Raw genomic sequence first — 20,746 nt, 5'->3', positions numbered from 1 at the left:
ATATTTCTATATTATAGGTTGTGTTTAATTGCTCTTCTTGCTTTGGCCATTTGGTAACTTACATCAACAATTTTATCAGCATTATCCTTCCTTAAATGCCTAGGCAGAGCATTATGCTACAGAGCTCAGCAGATTGCTCCGCTTTTGTGTGAAAGAAAAGCATTGCTGACAGGAACGCCACAATTAATAATTTGTGTGGTTCCTGCCTCAAGATGTCGGATAAACACGATGACATATGCACTGCACCTCAGGGAGAGGATCATTTAGAAGAGTAAACAAACAAACAAAATGATTTGAGGGTTACGCAGCAGTTATTCACAGGGCTCAACACTGGAAGATGCCTCGTCTTCAACATATGAATCAAGCATCCTTATCTTCAAGAAACGCTGTGCTTTTGAACGATATGGTTCTGGGCCTGCATGCATTTGAATGGCAAGATAATCCGTGAGCAAGATAAATAGCCAACATGAGAAAACTCTCCTCGCTCCTGTTCATGCATTATCGCTTGTGTCGTTCCAGTCCGCAGTAGCATATCTCTACTCTACAGCCTCGAGGCTCCATTGTGACAGCAGAGAGGCCTTTACGTGCTCAGTGTCACAGAGCAGAGTGAAAATAAAAACAATCATACACTCGAATTACAGGCTTGACCACCTCTGGTAGTTTCTATAGGATACGGCCCTGATTTATTTTCTGCTGTGTAAATTCTGCCTTACAACTCCAATGCAGACCAACCCAGAAGGCTGTGAGAAAAACAATACTGCTCATGTCCTTACTAAAGCACCAATCCCTCTTCTTGAATATCTAAAATATATACGGAACGCAATTCATTCTGACAGAGCTATACAGACGAAAACGATCCTGCTAAGAGGATGTCAACCTGACTCAACCTTTGTTACAGTAGGACACACAGTCATTCCACAGACCACACATTAAAATAAAAAGTCCATGTCAGGGCGGTAAGTAAATGAGATGATGGTACAACAGAAAAAAAAACAGGAAATGTGTTTCAAGCTTGCAGCATGGATAGTCTTTCTATTCTTAACATAATCTACCATTTCTATAGGGTGTCTGTGTTGGACTGCAACCTGCCTTGTTTATATAAGAGGCCTGCACTACTTCTATAGAATGTTAATCAGGGTCTGCCTATAATGGCACCAGAGGGGATGGCTGCCATTTTACAGGCTCCTAACCAACTGTGCCATTTTTTTTTTTTTTTGCATTGCTTGTAACTTATTTTGTACATAAAGCTGCTGCTACCGTCTCTTATTATCAAAAACAGCTTCTGGACAAAACGATTACTCTCCTCGAACTGAACAAAGATTTTTTCTTTAATGTGTCCGACGCAAAGGATATACTGCTTTCTGGAGAACAGGCCCGAATCCCCGTCAATTGGCGTGAAGAAAAGGCAAAGATACAGAGGGAGAAGGGCGGGGTGCCTTGTTAGGATTCACACGCGAGTGAGTAAATCGCCATTACCATCAGTTCTATTGGCCAATGTGCTATCACTGGAAAACAAACTCGATGATCTACGATCGAGACTATCCTACCAATGGACATTAAAAACTGTAAAATCTTATGTTTCACAGAGTCGTGGCTGAACGACGACACGGATAATATATAACTGGCTGGGTTTTCCGTTCATCAGAAGGACAGAGTAGCTAAGTCTGGTAAGACGAAGGGCGGGGGTCTGTGTCTAATTGTCAACAACTGCTGGTGCGCGATGTCTAATATTAACGAAGTCTCGAGGTGTCGCTCGCCTGAAGTAAAATTCCTCATGATAAGCTGTAGACCACACTATCTACCAAGTAAGTTCTCATCTAAACTCAGCAAAAAAAAGAAACGTCCCTTTTTCAGGACCCTGTCTTTCAAAGATAATTCGTAAGAATCCAAATAACTTTACAGATCTTCAATGTAAGGGTTTAAACACTGTTTCCCATGCTTGTTCAATGAACCATAAACAATTAATGAACATGCACCTGTGGAACAGTCGTTTAGACACTAACAGCTTTCAGACGGTAGGCAATTAAGGTCACAGTTATGAAAACTTAGGACACTAAAGAGGCCTTTCTACTGACTCTGAAAAACACCAAAAAGAAAGATGCCCAGGGTCCCTACTCATCTGTGTGAATGTGCCTTAGGCATGCTGCAAGGAGGCATGAGAACTGCAGATGTGGCCAGGGCAATAAATTGCAATGTCCGTACTGTGAGATGCCTAAGACAGCGCTACAGGGAGACAGGACGGACAGCTGATCATCCTCGCCAGACATCAACAACGTCGCCTTTGGGCACAAACCCAGACAGGACTATCAAACACTGCTCTTCACTGATGAGTCACGGTTTTGTCTCACCAGGGGTGATGGTCGGATTCGCGTTTATCGTCGAAGGAATGAGCATTACACCGAGGCCTGTACTCTGGAGTGGGATCGATTTGGAGCTGTCTTGTAATATCCTGCAAGACAGGAATGTCAGTGTTCTGCCACGGCCAGAGAAGTTCCCGGATCTCAATCCCATTGAGCACGTCTGGGACCTGTAGGATCGGAGGGTGAGGTCTAAGGCCATTCCCCCCAGAAATGTCAGGGAAATTGCAGGTGCCTTGGTGGAAGAGTGGGGTAACATCTCACAGTAAGAACTGGCAAATCTGGTGCAGTCCACGAGGAGGAGATGCACTGCAGTACTTAATGCAGCTGGTGGCCACACCAGATACTGAGTGTTAGTTTTGATTTTGAACTCCCTTTGTTCAGGGACACATTATTCAATTTCTGTTAGTCACATGTCTGTGGAACTTGTTCAGTTTATGTCTCAGTTGTTATGTTCATACAAATATTTACACATGTTAAGTTTGCTGAAAATAAACACAGTTGACAGTGGGAGGACGTTTCTTTTTTTGCTGAGTTTATATTATTCGTAGCCTTCTATTTACCACCACAAACCGATGCTGGCACCAAGGCCGCACTCAACGAGCTGTATAAGGACATAAGCAAACAAGAAAATGCTCATCCAGAAGCGGCCCTTTCAGTCGCCGGGGACTTTAATGCAGGCAAACTTAAATCTGTTTTACCTCATTTCTACCAGCATGTCACATGTTTAACCAGAGGAGAAAAAAAACTCTAGACCACCTTAACTCCACACATAGAGAGGCGTACAAAGCTCTCCCTCCATTTGGAAAATCTGACCATAATTATATCCTCCTGATTCCTGCTTACAAGCTAAAATTAAAGTAGGAAGTATCAGTGACTCGTTCAATACGCAAGTGGTCAGATGACGCGGATGCTACGCTACAGGACTGTTTTGAGAGCACAGACTGGAATATGTTCTTTGATTCATCCAATGGCAGTGAGAAGTATACCACCTCAGTCACTGTCTTCATCAATAAGTGCATCAACGACGTTGTCCCCACAGTGACCATACATACATATCCCAACCAGAAGCCATGGATTACAGGCAACATCCGCACTGAGCTAAAGGCCACTAATACGGAGGCTTATAAGAAATCCAGCTATGCCCTCAGACGAACCATCAAACAGGCATAGCGTCAATTCAGGACTAAGATTGAATCTTCTAACGAGCGTCAGAGCCGGTGTTCTATGTGGCAGGGCTTGCAAACTATTACGGACTACAAAGGGAAACCCAGCCACGAGCTGCCCAGTGACGCGAGCCTACCAGACGAGCCAAATGCCTTTTATGCTTGCTTTGAGGCAAGCAGTTCCCGGACAACTGTGTGATCACGCTCTCCGTAGCCGATTTGAGCAAGACCTTTAAACAGGTCAACATTCACAAGGCCGCGGGGCCAGACGGCTTACCATGGTGTGTACTCAGAGCATGCGCAGACCAACTGGAAAGTGTCTTCACTGACATTTTCAACCTCTCCCTGACCGAGTCTGTAATCCCCACGTTTGAAGCAGACCACCATAGTCTCTGTGCCCAAGAATGTGAAGGTAACCTGCCTAAATGACTACCACCCCATAGCACTCACGTCGGTAGCTATGAAGTGCTTTGAAAGGCTGATCATGGCTCACATCAACACCATCATCCTGGAAACCCTAGACCCACTCCAATTTGCATACTGCCCCAACAGATCCACAGATGACACAATCTCAATCACACTCCACACTGCCTTTTTCCACCTGGACAAAAGGAACACCTATGTGAGAATGCTGTTCATTGACTACAGCTCTGCGTTCAACACCATAGTGCCCACAAAGCTCATCACTAAGCTAAAGGACCTTGGGACTAAACACCTCCCTCTGCAACTGGATCATGGTCTTCCTGACGGGCTGCCCCCAGGTGGTAAGGGTAGGCAACAACACATCTGCCACGCTGATCCTCAACACCGGGGCCCCTCAGGGGTGCATGCTTAGTCCCCTCCTTTACTCCCTGTTCACCCACGACTGAGTGCCCTAGCACGACTCCAACACCTCATTAAGTTTGCTCACGACACAGTGGTAGGCCTGATCACCGACAACGATGAGACAGACTATAGGGAGGAGGTCAGAGACCTGGCAGTGTGGTGCCAGGACAACCACCTCTCCCTCAATGTGAGAAAGACAAAGGAGATCGTGGACTACAGGAAAAGGAAGGCCGAACAGGCCCTCATTAACATTGATGGGGCTGTAGTGGAGCGGTTCAAGAGTTTCAAGATCCTTGGTGTCCACATCACCAACAACTTATCATGGTCCAAACACACCAAGACAGTTGTGAAGAGGGCACAACACTTTTCCCCCCCAGGGGACCGAAAATATTTGGAATTGGTCCCCAGATCCTCAAAAAGTTATACAGCTGCACTATTGAGAGCATCCTGACCGGTTGCATCACCGCCTGGTATGGAAACTGCTCGGCATCCGTAAGGCGCTAAAGTGGGTAGTGTGTATGGCCCAATACATCACTGGGGCCAAGCTTCCTGCTCTTCAGGACCTACATACAAAGTGGTGTCAGAGGAACGGCCAATTTTTTTTTAAAGACTCCAGTCACCCAAGTCATAGACTGTTCTCTCTGCTAACGCACGGCAAGCGGTACTACAGTGCCAAGTCTAGCTCCAAAAGGCTCCTTAATTAACAGCTTCTACCCCAAAGCTATAAGACTGCTGAACAACAATCACATGGCCACCCGGACTATTCACATTGACCCCCCCCCCCTTTGTTTTTACACTGCTGCTACTCGCTGTTTATTATCTATGCATAGTCAATTTACCCCTACCTACATGTACAAATTACCTTGACTAACATGTATCCCCACATTGACTCGGTACCGGTACCCCCTGTATATAGCATCGTTATTGTTATGTAATTTTATTGTGTTACTTTTTATTTTTTTAAATTACCTTAGTTTATTTAGTAAATATTTCATTAACTCTATTTCTTGAACTGCATTGTTGGTTAAGGGCTTGTAAGTAAGCATTTCGCGATATTCGGTGCATGTGACAAATAACATTTGATTTGATATCAATGCACAGCAGATCAGTGTATCAGAGGACAGAGCTTAGGACTGCTTAATTACTAAGCCCTTCATGGAAAAGGGCCATTGTGCCTGGCATGTGATGGTAGTACCGAGGATGGAGATGGGCACCCTTAAAAAAGGCTTGACATTAAAATAACACTACATGAATGAGACAGAGAAAAAAGTGAAGTGACTCTGCATCAATGGCAATGATGAATGTGGGAAATTTCAAGAGTAAGCGCCTACATAGTCACTGAATACCATTTATAAAAAACGATTATTTTGCATCCCACAATGGCTACAAATTAAAATAAATCTGCATATACATAATGTTGGACTCTCCCCCTGTGAAGACAATCTCTTTGAGGGGGAAAACACATGTCTGTCTTTCACGGGAGAGGGGAGCACGTGCGTGGTGAGCACAGAAGCTTCCCTCTCAGCTTTGGGGACGACTGCAGGTTGCTTGGCTCAGCCTGTGCTGTAGAGACGGAGCAGACAGAAGGACCCCTGGGACTGGTCTTCTGTGATGGTCATCTGCATTCTGAGGCGGCATAAAGACAATGGAGACCTGAAATCACGGTACTGCTACAATGCAGGACTGCCAGGATGCTTGACCTCAATGAGAGAAACTTACCACAATTACTGGTCTATGTAGGATGGAAATGGAAGGGTTGAGGGTGACAAGGACCAGAAATGGAATATAAGTAGATGTTCTGAAGAATTGTGTAGCTGGTAGATTGGAAGAAAACGTCTTGGTGGAGAAATTAGACAGCGAGGCCCAAGTAGCAAGACCAGGGTATGCAAATACGAATCACTCAAGAGGGACGTTTTTGAGTACGGCACTGAGGCATTGTTCCTCGGATGTCGCACCCTGAATAGGCTCTCATCGACAGCCGCCCATGGTGTATGTAGGTTGTGGCCATTATTAGCATTGTCATAGCAGGGAACTTCCTTTTTCCTGTTGTTCATTGCTGCTAGCAAGATTCAACTTGAATTCACACTTCTCTCAAATACCAGAGCACGACCACACAAAAACACACTCGTACAGGAAGTGAGATATGTACTGCGGCTAGATCTGATACAAACATGGCCTTCCTGTTCTTACAGTAGGTCTTAAAAGAAGTCTCTTCTTTCAATGGTGTTACAAACCCCATCTATAAGCATTAAAACACAGTTGTAGATGCATTACTGATACCATCCTATAATTGTTAATCTGACTGGGGTACCGCACTGTCAGACCAAATCTTATGTTAAGGCTCTTTAGGAATGCAGGTGAATGTTGGGGGCCTTCCAGAGTAGTCTGCTCTCCCCTCATGGGACTGCCTCATATGGGCCTGCCACCTGTCTCTATTCCCCATTGTCCAATTATGAAACACAAGTGCGGCTGCTCCCGTGCAAATGCACATAAAGGATATTTAAGACATTTGTGGGTGATTCCACACCAGCGTAGCCCAAAAATATTTTTGGTATCTCAGATTGTTCTGTCAATTCGCACATATTAACTTCATTGTTTGACATGCTTTATTTATGAGAAAATCATGATGAACGTGGCCCTTTTAGACCTATACATGTCCCCTGTAAGACCCTATGATCTGTGAACCGTACATGACACAGACAACATCTTGGTGTCATTATATTCCTTATAGTGTACTCTCAAATATGCAGTATATCTAGATTCTGAAATCAACATTTTCACATTCATTTGTTCAACATCAAAATATAATAATATTTCAAAAGTACCCTTTTTGTTGTTTATTTTTAGACATTGTAACAATTTATGTGACCCATACTTACGCAATAAGGCCCGGGGAGGTGCGGTATATGGCTGTTCTTACGCACAACGCAATGTGGAGTGCCTGGATACAGCCATTAGCCGTGGTATATTGACCATATACCACAAACCCCCAAGGTGCCTTATTGCTATTATAAACTGGTTACCAACGTAATTAGAACAGTAAAAATATTTTGTGGTCATACCCACTGTATACGGTCTGATATACCACGGCTTTCAGCCAATCAGCATTGTGGGCTCGAACCACCCAGTTTATGAATAGAAAATGACTTTATAGGTTATTAACCAATCACAGCCCTTTAGGATTGCACATTCAGAAAGTTCCATTTGAATCCATTTTCCCATTCACAGTGTTGGTGGTGCTCATAAAATTGATTAGATTTAGCAGAGAGCCCACTCTGGAAATGTGATGTACTTGTACAGTATATTGTTCCAAACAATATCTTAAAATGGCAAAAACTAAGAGTACTTTTGAGATAATATTTTTGTGATTTTTATTTATTTCAGAATGTGGACATACTCCATATTATAGAGCACACTATAAGGAGTATAATGACACCAAGATGTCTGTATCATGTACGGTTCACAGATCAAATGGTCTTAAAGGGCCTAAAATGGCCACTTTCATCATGATTCTCTCAAAAATGGTTAGTGATACAAATGGAAAAAGGATTTCAAACATCCCAATGACGTTTCTATGTAAGAATTGCCAGAACAATCGGAGATATCCAGAAAATATCTTTGGTAAGCTGGCATGGAATCGCTGTTACGTGAGGATTCCACCTTGGTAATGATAATAATATCAGCAAATAAAAATTTTTAAAAGATCCTAACAACAATAAATCACTTTTCAAAATCTTGAAACAATAGGTTCTGTGTCTATGAGTGTATGCAGTGCAGAAAAATGACATCATCCCTGATTTCTTACTGACTGGTACAGTAGCTGCAAGTCTGTACTTTGTGTAGACAAGATTAGCCCTGTTTAACCTTACCTAGAAGGAGTGGTTTATGGCAAATGTCTACGCTTCGCTTCTGGTCAAAGGAACATCAATCAAGATGCCCCCACAACAGTCAGCAGATACATTATTTGGCAACAACAAGGCAATCCTGCAGAACATGTTTGGATGGATATTTGGATGACGGGCACAATTTCTGGCGATTAGTGCAGCGTGTCACAACATGAATAGAACTAAGGAATGGCAGCAGCAAAAAAAGGAATTATGCATCCAGACATCACTGCGTTTGTGGGATGCATGGCCAAATGTAACCATTGCGGCACTTTCAAAAAACATGAACAACAAGTGGAGGCACAAAGCAACGAAAGAACAGACCCTCATTTCATAGAGACGGGCTTCGAAGAGTAAACTCTTCCCCCAATTGAGGAACGCTCACTTTTCAGCACCGGGAGAAGGTATCCTGAAAGAGCTCCTGTTCTGCGATTCAGTTAGCAAACAAAGGCAATTTCACAGGACCTTAAGACCAGGGGCCTCTCTCCCTCTCTCTCCCTCTTTCCCACTCTCTCTCTGCAGCTTCTATTAGCATGTAAATGGACGTCCAACAGGATCGAACATGAAGGGCCGGGAAACTCCCAAACAACAAGTGGCGACATTGAGGAAAAGCATGGGAATGGCACTGTCATTTGGTCTCCTATACGTCTAACACAGAGCCAAAAAAAGCTACAAACACACAGCTTGAGTCTTCACAATAGGGACCTAGAACAGAGGGCATGGAAGGAAGTGGAAGACCAATAGTTAATTTAGACCACAATGTGCCCTGAAGGCACCCAGAGGAAGATATCATGTGGAGGGCTGCTCTAGTACATTCACATAACCCTTCAGACTTCTCCACAGCATGATAGGTGGCTGTAGTATATCCACCAGAGTAGGATGAGCAATTGCAAGGCTTTAAGCCCACAGAAAGTGTCACAGAGGTCAGCCGGTTTCAGCTAGCCTAACCTACACGCATGTGAGGTAACTGCAGGGGACATGACGATATCCAATCCAGGCAGAGTTGGTAGGTACCAGATGTATTGGAAGTATAGTATCTGGGCAGTGTTTAGGCTAGAGGAGGCCTACTTTCCACAGGATATAATTAAGCAATAAGGCCTGAGGGGGTGTGGTATAATGGCCAATATACCACGGCTAAGGGCTGTTTTTATGCACGACGCAACGCAGTTGGCCATATACCACATACCCCCGAGGTGCATTATTGGTAACCAGTTTATAATAGCAATGTAATTAGGGCAGTAAAAATAAATGTTTTGTTATACCCGTGGTATACAGTCTGATATACCATAGCTGTCAATCAATCAGCATTCAGGGCTCGAACCACCCAGTTTATAATCACTACAGCTGCACACCACTAGCAGGTAGCTCCGCTTGGACTTCTTCTATTGATGAGGAAGTGTCTGTCTGTGCGTCTCAGAGGACGCTGACCTGTTACCCGATAGCCCCGGCCGCTGAAGCCAGGGTCAGGCTTAGGAGTGCAGGCAGGCTCACACGGTGCTGCAAAGGTCAGTTGCATCAGACCCCAACACTGAGCCAGAGAGCAGAGGCTGCATCTCAATAGACTAGAGTGGCCTCCTTTCCTCGTCTCTTCTCCTTTGCATGCACTGATAAGAAAAGTCTGAGTAGGTCGTTATCATTCAAATGTTAGAATAAGGTGCAGAGCGTTCGATTTTCTTGCTGGCGGGCAAGGAGACCTCTGCTCCGCTAAAACCATTAACAACTTTGTGCCTTTGTCAAGCGATTGTTAAATAAATGTTAACTATTTGGTTGCAATATCATCACCCCTTGAAGAGCATAGATCAGAACATCAAATGTCTGATTATTCCATGCAAAACAATTGCGCACATTTAGTTACACAGCAAGTAAATGCATGCTTTTCATGATCAGTAAACATCAATTGATCATGTAATTTCAGATGCGTGAGGGTAGCCTCACGATATTACTCAATATTGGACACAATTACACGGAACAAATATATAAACATAACACGTAAAGTGTTGGTCCCATGTTTCATGAGCTGAAATAAAAGATCATCGAATTTTTTCATACGCACAAAAAACAAATTTCTCGCAAATGTTGTGCACAAATTTGTTTACATCCCTGTCAGTGAGCATTTCTCCTTTACCAAGATAATCCATCCACCTGACAGGTGTGGCATATCAAGAAGCGACTAAACAGCATGATCATTACATTAAAAGGCAACTCTAAAATGTTCAATTTTGTCACACATCACAATGTTACGTCTCAAGTTGAGGGACCGTGCAATTGTCATTCTGACTGCAGGAATGTTCACCAGAGCTGTTGCCAGAGAAATGAATGTTCATTTCTCTACCATAAGCCGCCTCTAACGTCGTTTTAGGGAATTATGGTATGGGCAGGCATAAGCTACGGACAGCGAACAGAATTGCATTTTATCGATGGCAATTTGAATGAACAAAAATACCGTGACAAGATCCTAAGGCCAATTGTGTGACTCATTTTTTTACGGTACAGTATCTTTGACCAACAGATGCATATCTGTATTCCCAGTCATGTGAAATCCATAGATTAGAGCCTACTGAATTTATTTACATTGACAGATTTCTTTATATAAACTGTAACTCAGTACAATCAATTAAATTGTTGCATGTTTTGTATATACTTTTGTTCATTACAATTGGATATTTGAGTGGTATAAAAATAAAAAGTGAACTGTAACTGACAAGTATGTGGTTTGTGGTTTAGGATTAATTTCCCATCCTTTGTTGGCTCTGCCTGCCAAGCAGCAGAAGGGCACTTTTGCCGATCACAGGCGGTTGGTGGCACCTTAATTGGGGAGGACGGGCTTGTGGTAATGGCTGGAGTGGAATTAGTGGAATGGTATCAAATACATCAAACAAATGGTTTCCATGTGGTTGATGCCATTCCATTTGCTTTGTGACAGACATTATTATGAGCCTTCCTCACCTCAACAGCCTCCTGTGTTGCCGATTTACTGTTAGCTGATAATGTTGACCTTGCAAGCTACGGGTAAAAACTTTGTATAATTGGCTAAACATCGTGGTAAGTAGACCTAATGTACTTTTTCCTCCAACCAATGTAGGTCTACCTAGCTAAATTAGCTAACATCCCACTTTCAACATTGTTTTTAAGATTGTTTCATCACGATTGCTGCTGACAGATATGATAGGCTACATGGATTGATGGACCACGTCAAATTGGCTAGCTAGCTAATAACAGATCACTTCAATATGGCTGGTTAACAAGCTAACTTTCAGGAGGTAAACTAGATGGCTATATCCAAATATTGTTAGATTTGCTTGCCATGTTAGTGGTGATAACAGTAGTCCGACTTTACCAGGACGAGGACTTGCCGATGTCAAGCTCTTTCCAAAAGCCTAATCTCTGATGAAGGAAGCGATATGACATGTTGTTTGCTGATCCTAGCTAGCTACATGCCAAATGGATAGGCTACCCTCACATATCTGAAATTACATGATCGATTGAGTTTTACTGGTCATGAAAAGCATGCAGTTGCTTGCTGTATAAAACTCTGATGATAGAGCCAAATGTGGAATAATCTGAAATGTGTTGTTCTGACTATGCTCTTTGAGAAGTGATGATATTAAAACCAAATATTGCTAACATTTATTTAACAATCCCTTGAAAACAGCACGTAGTTGTCAATGGCTTTAGAGGAGCTGTGGGTCTCCTTGCCCCCCAGGAGTCAAATCGAATGCTCTGCACCGTATTGTGAAGTTTTATTGATAACGACATATAGGTCAAAGGAAAATGGGATGTGGAGAAGACTATAAAGTCTGTCAACCTCCTCCTCCCTCCCAGGCCCAACTAGTTCACCTCGCCCATCACGTCTCCGTAGGTTTTTCTGTTCCTTTGAAACTACTTCAAAGTGGGAGTGAGCAGTCTCAACTAACCAGGGACACTTAGAAACAGACGGACAGATTGACATGCCATAGAGAGAAGAGACAGATAAGCCAAAAGATTAACAGGTGATACTTTGGTCAATGTACTGATAAGATGCCATTTGTAGGCTAATTATTGTACCAAGTCAACCCTGTGGTTTCACTACTTGGCTTTGTATTCATTCATGAATTGCACAGGAAGGCTCAAGGCTCAAGGCTCTACCTGTGTCACACGCGCTCTACACCAGATGAACGTGCTAGATAGTGAGTGAATGCTGTGTGTGTGTGTATGTGTGTGAGAGAGAGTGAGAATGTTTGAGTGAGAATGTTTGAGACATGGAGGAAACTGGTCAAGGATGGGCAGGGCTACAGCATTCCAGGTTGACATCATAGTGAGAAATGAGAACGTAAACTGACTCAAAATGCCAGTACCTGTTCAGGTGGGGAGGGAACACGAAGACAGTCACCACAGCAATAAATGGAACAGAATCCTAGGTGGTGTGTGGTCACACTTTCTAATATTTCACATTAGCCCAGTCATGGAGTAAACAGAGGCTTGCCTTGCTCTCATCAATCATCTGCTAGCACTGTCACTAAATTTGTACACTGAATGAATGCTTGTATGCTTGGTAATGATTGGTAATTATTGTACCAAGTCAACCCTGTGGTTTCACTACTTGGCTTTGTATTCATTCATGAATTGCACAGGAAGGCTCAAGGCTCAAGGCTCTACCTGTGTCACACGCGCTCTACACCAGATGAACATGCTAGATAGTGAGTGTGCATCAAAACAGGTTTAAATGTCTCCCCGCCTATATTTTCTTCCCGCCTACAAGACAAATCTGCAAAATTGAGGGAAAGTACACCTGCACCTCTTCCTCAAAATACATTTGCTTCCAGTCTCTGATTGCATCTAGCATCTGTCCTGCATCACACAATCTGATCTTATCCTCCAGCTAGTTGCTAGAATGCACAGCAGCAAATGGAAATTCTTCGGGCTCGAGTGCAGAAGAAATGCTAATGAATTTGGGTAAAACTTGAGTAAGGGAGTTTCTAAACACTGATGCACTTTACACTGTCGAGCAATACATTCTAGGTGCTAACGCAAGTCCTTTAACTGAAGACTGTAAGATGAGCTACTAATCCCAACCAGCGTGTTTGCTTGCCAGGGCGCCAATTCCCTGAGAAATGTCTCAGACTCCCAACATCAGATACCGTAGTAATGCTATAGTAGGAAGGAGGAAGAAAACAAAAACAAAGAAGAAATTATTTTTGAAGAAGAGATGTGGCCTTGTTGGTTAGACCCGTTTGTTTTAATGTGACCAAGATTGTTACACTGAGGGGTAAAACCGCATAACAATACCAGTTGCTTGGGAAACATCACTTGCCTCATGCCAGTGTTTTACCCTGGTCCCCTTAGTTTGGTTCAATGTCCATTGTCAGGCCGGCCCCATCCATGATTTTTTGTTAGACAGTCGGCAAATGCCTTCCAAGTGCAAATTCCAGTTCAGCAACCGTCTGATTAAGGCTTATCGACACGATGAACGAGGTAAACAAGCCGGTGTTAGAGAGATAAGCATTGCCTTGTCACACACCCTGAAAAGGGGAAGTAGCTTTGCATTCAACGGCCACTATTCCAAGTCAGCGTGGGTTGGTGGTCAAAGCAAGTTCCTGAGCCATCATGGGCCGCTGTGTGTGTGTGTGTGTGTGTGTGTGTGTGTGTGTTGTGTGGTGTGTGTGAAGAGTGAAGATGGAGATGAGAATGTTTGAGACATGGAGGAAACTGGTCAAGGATGGGCAGGGCTACAGCATTCCAGGTTGACATCATAGTGAGAAATGAGAACGTAAAGGACTCAAAATGCCAGTACCTGTTCAGGTGGGGAGGGAACACGAAGACAGTCACACAGCATAAAATGGAACAGAATCCTAAGTGGTGTGTGGTCACACTTTCTAATATTTCACATTAGCCCAGTCATGGAGTAAACAGAGGCTTGCCTTGCTCTCATCAATCATCTGCTAGGACTGTCACTAAATTTACCTAAACCAACAAAACTGGGGTGGGAAATGTAATAAGGGGCTCTACGAAAGACTGTCAAAACAGAAGCTAGAGGACATGTTTACACGTGAGTGGTCACGGTTGGTGGCAACTTTATTTACACACGCCAGAGTAAAGTTTAAGTTATGACAAATACCATTGTACGCACATCAGCACACCTTTAACACACGAGTACAATGATTTCACTCCAAAAGTTACAATGATGACACATTGATTACTCAGTGACTGTTGATATCTTCAGGCTCTGGTTATACCAGCATGACAATTTAAGGTACCACAAAAAGGGTAGGGAACGCCTACTCTGTTAACTGTGCAATAACTCAATTAGCCCTTGAACTCCTAAATGACACACTTAAAAAAAAAAACTTTGGCAACGGGTAAAGTCTACAAAACCGAGTCCACTTTGTTCGTAACAGGTTCAACTTTTGGGAACAGAAAACCGTATAGAGATCAAATGTTTCATCAATGCGAAAATCTGCAGAATGTCGGGCAAAACCCATCACACTCCATCTTCTCCCACTGCCGGCCACTGGGCCTCCTCTCATCACCATATTTGGTGGTGAGTGGAAATGCTAACCGGATGCTTCAGACTCATACATCCGGTGAAACATCTGTTTCAATTGTTCCATCTTTGTTACTATGGTCAATGAACCTTAACGACCCCAAGCATTTTCTACCGAAGAGACGCCACCATCCAGTTCTACCACTGCTGTGTCCTTGAGGCTGCTATCTGGTGCTTTGGCAACAATTTCAAAAGAAAGGTAAATGAGAAGTAAAATGTAATCTTCACACATTAACGATAACCAAATACATTGGTCTGGACAGTGAGCACAAGCCTTCCAGGTTAGGAAGGGCTGACATCACATCAGCTACATGGGCATATGTTGAACACACACTGGCCAGTACTCATCCGGGCAACATTTCACATTGCTCTTATACCTGTGTAGTATCTGACACTGCAGTGGAGGCTCCTCAGAGGACAGAGGAGGAAGGGGAGGACCCTCCTCCTCAGTGGATTTCATAAAAATAAAAATAGTGAAACATTAAAAAAAGCTATCATTTTAAGATAAAACTATACTAAATAGGGGCAGCAGGGTAGCCTAGTGGTTAGAGCGTTGGACTTGTAACCAAAAGGTTGCAAGATCGAATCCCTGAGCTGACAAGGTAAAAATCGGGCGTTCTGCCCCTGAACAAGGCAGTTAACCCACTGTTCCTAGGCCGTCATTGAAACTAAGAATTTGTTCTTAACTGACTTGCCTAGTAAAATAAAATAAAATATTCACATCACCAAATAATTGATTAAGGAAAGGGAGATACCTAGCGGCAGGTAGCCTAGTGGTTAGAGAGTTGGGCCAGTAACAAAGGTTGCTAGATTGAATCTCTGAGCTGACAATGTAAAAATCTGTCATTCTGAGCAAGGCAGTTAACCCACTGTTCCCCAGGTGCACCTCTCTGATTCAGAAGGGTTGGGTTAATGCGTAAGACACATTTCAGTTGAAGGCAGTCAGTTGTAGAACTGACTAGGTATCTCCCTTTCCCTAGTCAGTTGTACACTGAATGAATGCATTCAATTGAAGCGTGTCTTATGCATTTAACACAACCCCTCTAAAACACACTGTTTTGCAATGAAGGTCTACAGTAGCCTCACAAGCACTCTGTGGGGTAGCACCATGGTGTAGCCGGAGGATAGCTAGTTTCCGTCCTCCTCTGGGTACATTGATTTCAATACAAATCCTAGAAGGCTCATGGTTCTCACCCCCTTCCATAGACTTACACAGTAATTCACTTCCGGAGGACGTCGTACAACCTATCAGAGCTCTTGCAGCATGAACTGACATTTTGTCCACCCAATCAAAGGACCAGAGAATAAATCTAGTACTGAAGGCATTAGCTATAGCTAGATATCAGTGCAATGCATAAAATGTGGTAAGTAGTTGACTCAAAGAGAGAGAAAGACAATAGTTAAACAGTTTTGAACAAATACATTTCTTCAAAAATGAAGGAGAAGCAAGAGAGAGAGTATCATAGTATTTTTTTCACTTTCACTTACTAAACTGTGGTAGCTAGCTAGTTTAGCCTACTCAAACACCCGGCTCAAACAGAGAGGGATGCTATGTTAGCTACAATGAGTGATCATGCTGTTTGTATGTGGCTCCTATGAAAGTGAACTGTGTTTGCGTGTGATCAGCGGTGTATTCATTCCGCCGATTCTGTTGAAATGTTTTTCTTAAAACGGAAGAAAACATGGATAAACATATCTGAATTTGTCCAATAGAAACTCTTGTTTGCAACTGTTGGACTAGTGATTACACCCAAGATAGATGCAGGCAAGAGTGTGCAAGGTGGTATTGAATGTGTCACTGTGTGTTACCTTGTTTACAAAAAAAATTGTCTTGACCTGTGCACCTGTGTCTACATTGTAAACTTTCATTCATAGGCTAGGTTGTAGCAACCTCATAATCGGTATAGTAGCCTAAACCTATCGATGTTACATTGAGCTGGGTGAATTGAATATGAATGACAGTCATCCAATATTCTGTAATAGAAATAAGGCCGTGCTCATGAAAAAAAATCTTGTCTTCCCTCATCTTAAAACGGCACCAAACGCCACTGTTACACTGTAATTACTACTAGTTTTACTCTGCTAAACTCCCCCTTAAAGTCCATCATTTCCTATCTGCTGAGTCTGACTCAAATGCTAGCTACAGATGTAGGATCTTAATTTGAGCCAGTTTGCTACAGCAGGGACATAATCCTGCAGCAACAGGAAATGTGAATTATTATGTGGATTAAAATGATTTATAAATGTTATATCAGGGCAAATCATGTCTGAAATGTTAAAGTGGTGGCCTCCTGAGTTGCGCAGTGGTATAAGGCAATGCATCGCAGTGCTAGCTGTGCCACTAGAGATTCCTGGGTTTGAGTTCAGGCTCTGTCGCAGCCGGCCGCGACTGGGAGACCCATGGGTCAGCGCACAATTGGCCCGGTGTTGTCCGGGTTAGGGGAGGGTTTGGCTGGCAGGGATGTCCTTGTCCCATCGCTCACTAGAAACTCATGTGGCGGGCGGGCGCAGTGCACGCTGACACGGTCGCCAGGTGTACAGTGTTTCCTCCGACACATTGGTGCCGCTGACATCCGGGTTAAGTGGGAATTGTGTCAAGAAGCAGTGCGGCTTGGTTGGGTTGTGTTTCAGAGGACACACGGCTCTCGACTTCGCCTCTCCCGAGACCGTACGGGAGTTGCAGAAATGAGACAAGAATGTACTTACCAATTGAATACCACGAAATTGGGAGAACAAGTTATAATAATAATAATAATAATAATAACATAAAAAAATGAAATGTTAAAGTAGAAATTACAAACTTTAGAAGCCTTTTTAAACCTAGAATACACTACAAGATTGCATATCCTGCTATGTAGGAAAACTCTCACCAACAAAAGAGTGATCAAATTAAGATCCTACATCATGTAAATATATTCAGCCTCTACTTATGTAACAAGGCCACAGCTCCAAGGACCGCAGAAAGTAGGCATATTAAGAGGGTTTTATTCATTAAGGGTATCATTCTCTGTGATGTTGCCTTAGTGATGTGTTTTGCCCTCTGCTGGCTCGGCCAGCATGGGGTTATCTTTAGGTCTCCCATGTCCCGTCCCATTGTTATTTCCTATTTCATCATTGTCACTGGACACCTGCATGTGTCAGTCTGTCCATTTGATTTATCCATTATCACATGGTCTAGACTAGAGGAAAATAGTCCAATAGTGTGCAACTGCAACCCGCAATTTGGGGCATTCCTGCCTGTGGGCATCTACAGGAACACCCCCACCTCGAGTATACCATTGGTTCCTGCATGAACATCCCCACGCCTGCCCTCACGCCTGCCCTCACAGTCTTTAACAGAACTGCAAGAAAACAGTGCCCGACAGGCAGTAGCAAAGGACACAGTCTACTGGTTACCCCCGCCTCCCGCCAGTAAAGCAGGCAGGAGTCTGGAGCAACACTGTGTGCTAACTAGCTAGCTCTCGCCCCCGCCTTCTGCCTGCTGTGCACCATAGAAAACCGAGGGACACGGTATACCAGTGTCGCCCCCCACGTGGTGGCGACACTGTGTGCTAGCGACATTGTGTGCTAGCTAGCTTGCTAGGTAGCTACAGTAGCACACGGTGCTGCCCCCCCCGCCGCCTCCCGTGTACCGGAGTCCTCCTTAGGACAAGCTGATTAAGCTAGCAGTGTCCTTCGCTCCCGCCTGCCGAACACCTTCCCTTGCCGTCGTTAACGGAACTGCAGGAAAGCAGTGCACGAAAGGCAGATTTGGCAGCTGCCAGGAGAACGTTACCTGCTTCAATGTATAGTGCACACTATAACGTTTGGTGGAGGAGGAAACATGGTCTGGGGCTGTTTTTCATGGTTCGGGCTAGGCCCCTTAGTTCCAGTGAAGGGAAATCTTAACGCTACAGCATACAGTGACATTCTAGACAATTCTGTGCTTCCAACTTTGTAGCAACAGTTTGGGGAAGGCCCTTTCATGCCCCCCATGCACAAAGCGAGGTTCATACAGAAATGGTTTGTTCAGATCGGTGTGGAAGAACTTGACTGGCCTGCACAGAGCCCTGGCCTCAACCCCTTCGAACACTTTTGGGATGAATTGGAAGGCTGACTGCGAGCCAGGCCGATTCGCCTAACATCAATGCCCAACGTCCCTACCGCTCATCGCTAAATGGAAGCAAGTCCCGCAGCAATGTTCCAACATCTAGTGGAAAGCCTTTGCAGAAGAGTGGATGCTGTTTTAGCAGCAAAGGGGGACCAACTCCATATTAATGGCCATGATTTTGGAATGAGATGTTCGACGAGCAGGTGTCCGCATACTTTTAGTCATGTAGTGTAGAATAAAAATGGACGAGAATAAAGAGGGGTTCCTGCAGATGCAGGAATTCCCACATGCAGGAACACCCCAAATTGCAGCTGCAGTTGCACCCTTCTCAAATAGTCAGCCAGTCATTGCTGTCATAATTATGTAATAACTGTAGACTCAATTGCAAAAGTTCCTGCTTTACCAAATGTCAACTGGTTCATGTTGAAGAAGATGTAATTAAGATAGCACGGACATTGTGTCCCGAACCCTGGCCTATTAGTAAGGGATTTTAAAGTGATTATACAGAAGTGACTTTCCTATAGGCTGCTCATTTTCATTCATTTGGATTGCAGCTGATTGGGAGAGACTGACACAGCTGTCGGCAACATCAGATACACTTCTCCGCAAAAAGCCTACCTTACTCTACGTCTGTTCATTGAAAATAATACATGGCAATGTTGTAATAAGCTGTATAACAGTCCTCGTGAAATCAATGGGGAATAAGTCAAACGCCATATATAGGCTATCACACCAAGGAAGCTCATGTCACAGCATCCCCGACTCACCTAATGTTTTGACAGCAATCTGCCGCGTCAAAGGTGGAGGCAGGTTAATGCACACCAAATCCACATCCTGATGCAGCAAAACGTCGTCGATTCTATTGGTATAAAACGGTACGTTCATTTCCTTGGCCAGCTCCTCTGCTTCCTCCTGAGTCCGTCCCCATAGAGCCTTGACGGCGAATCCTTCGTTCTTCAGAAGAGGTATAATCACACGCGCGGTCAAGCTGGTGCCAAACACGCCGACCCCGGGAAGCATGGCTCGAGTGCCCGGTCTTCACGACCAGCTTCACAGCATAGCAACGCGGCAGACGCGGGGAGAAACGCAATTGTTAACATCAGATTGGCCATCCACCCGCTCAAATCGACCTGGCACCTCGCATTTTAGCATCCGTTTTGATCGATTTGTAATAGATATTGTCGTGTCCGCCGTTATCACAACAATTATACGAAAATCCGCGTATTCTAGATACACAAATTAAAATGCACCATTCTGAATTAACCGCGTCCGGCTACGAATGAAGGGCATGTCACTTTCTGTCTTTCTTGCAACGCCCTCTGTACAGATATAGAAACCAAGAAAATAAGTCAGAATTTCCTGTTAGCGTTGTAGAGGTGTGAAAAAGCATTCCAGTCGCTTTCAATAGGCCTGGGATGATGCCTGTATTTAAATGCATGCAACGCCGATGATCCAGCAGTATTATGCAGTTTTTATTAACGTTGCAACCCAGTTCTGCAATGACTGTGCTGGATACGTCAGGCTCCGGAGAGTGATCCCTCCCAGTTTTAACCCTCTCGCCCCTGGCATGAAGCGGTTAGAATTTGACGCCCATCATAGTCGCAGCAGGTGCAATAACGGAGTATAGTTTAAAGACCAGGGCCTGGTTTCCAAAAAGCATCTTACGGCTAAGATCATCGTTAGAACCTTAGTAGGAGTATCGTTAAATCTCCGAGCTGTTAACCAAAACTATCTTTATTATAACGTGGTACTTAAATGCTCATAATCTAACGCCTGCCTCAGACCACTCGTAGAACAGCTAAATGCGTCGGTCGATGTTTTTTTTGGCCTACAGCTTCAATTTGTACACCGAAGATCTCCGCTAAACTCACATGGTTTATCCGTCTCTCTGTGACCGCCAAAAC

At 43.9% G+C, this 20,746-nt stretch overlaps 1 protein-coding gene across 1 annotated transcript in view; it reads right to left on the bottom strand.

The window, feature by feature from the left end:
* gfod1 (glucose-fructose oxidoreductase domain containing 1) overlaps positions 1–20,353 on the bottom strand; it is a 47,895-nt gene extending 27,542 nt beyond the window's left edge. Inside the window, exon 1 of the mRNA XM_023972681.3 lies at positions 19,610–20,353. Coding sequence (XP_023828449.1) covers positions 19,610–19,862 — 253 coding nt within the window. The 5' untranslated portion in view covers positions 19,863–20,353. The remainder of the gene's footprint in view (positions 1–19,609) is intronic.
* Positions 20,354–20,746: the final 393 nt, after the last annotated feature.

Source organism: Salvelinus sp. IW2-2015, linkage group LG27, assembly GCF_002910315.2.
Source record: "Salvelinus sp. IW2-2015 linkage group LG27, ASM291031v2, whole genome shotgun sequence".
In the NCBI taxonomy this organism is placed as follows: domain Eukaryota; kingdom Metazoa; phylum Chordata; class Actinopteri; order Salmoniformes; family Salmonidae; genus Salvelinus; species Salvelinus sp. IW2-2015.
Note: the sequence above shows the minus strand (reverse complement) of the source record. Positions and strands in the feature narration are given on the sequence as shown.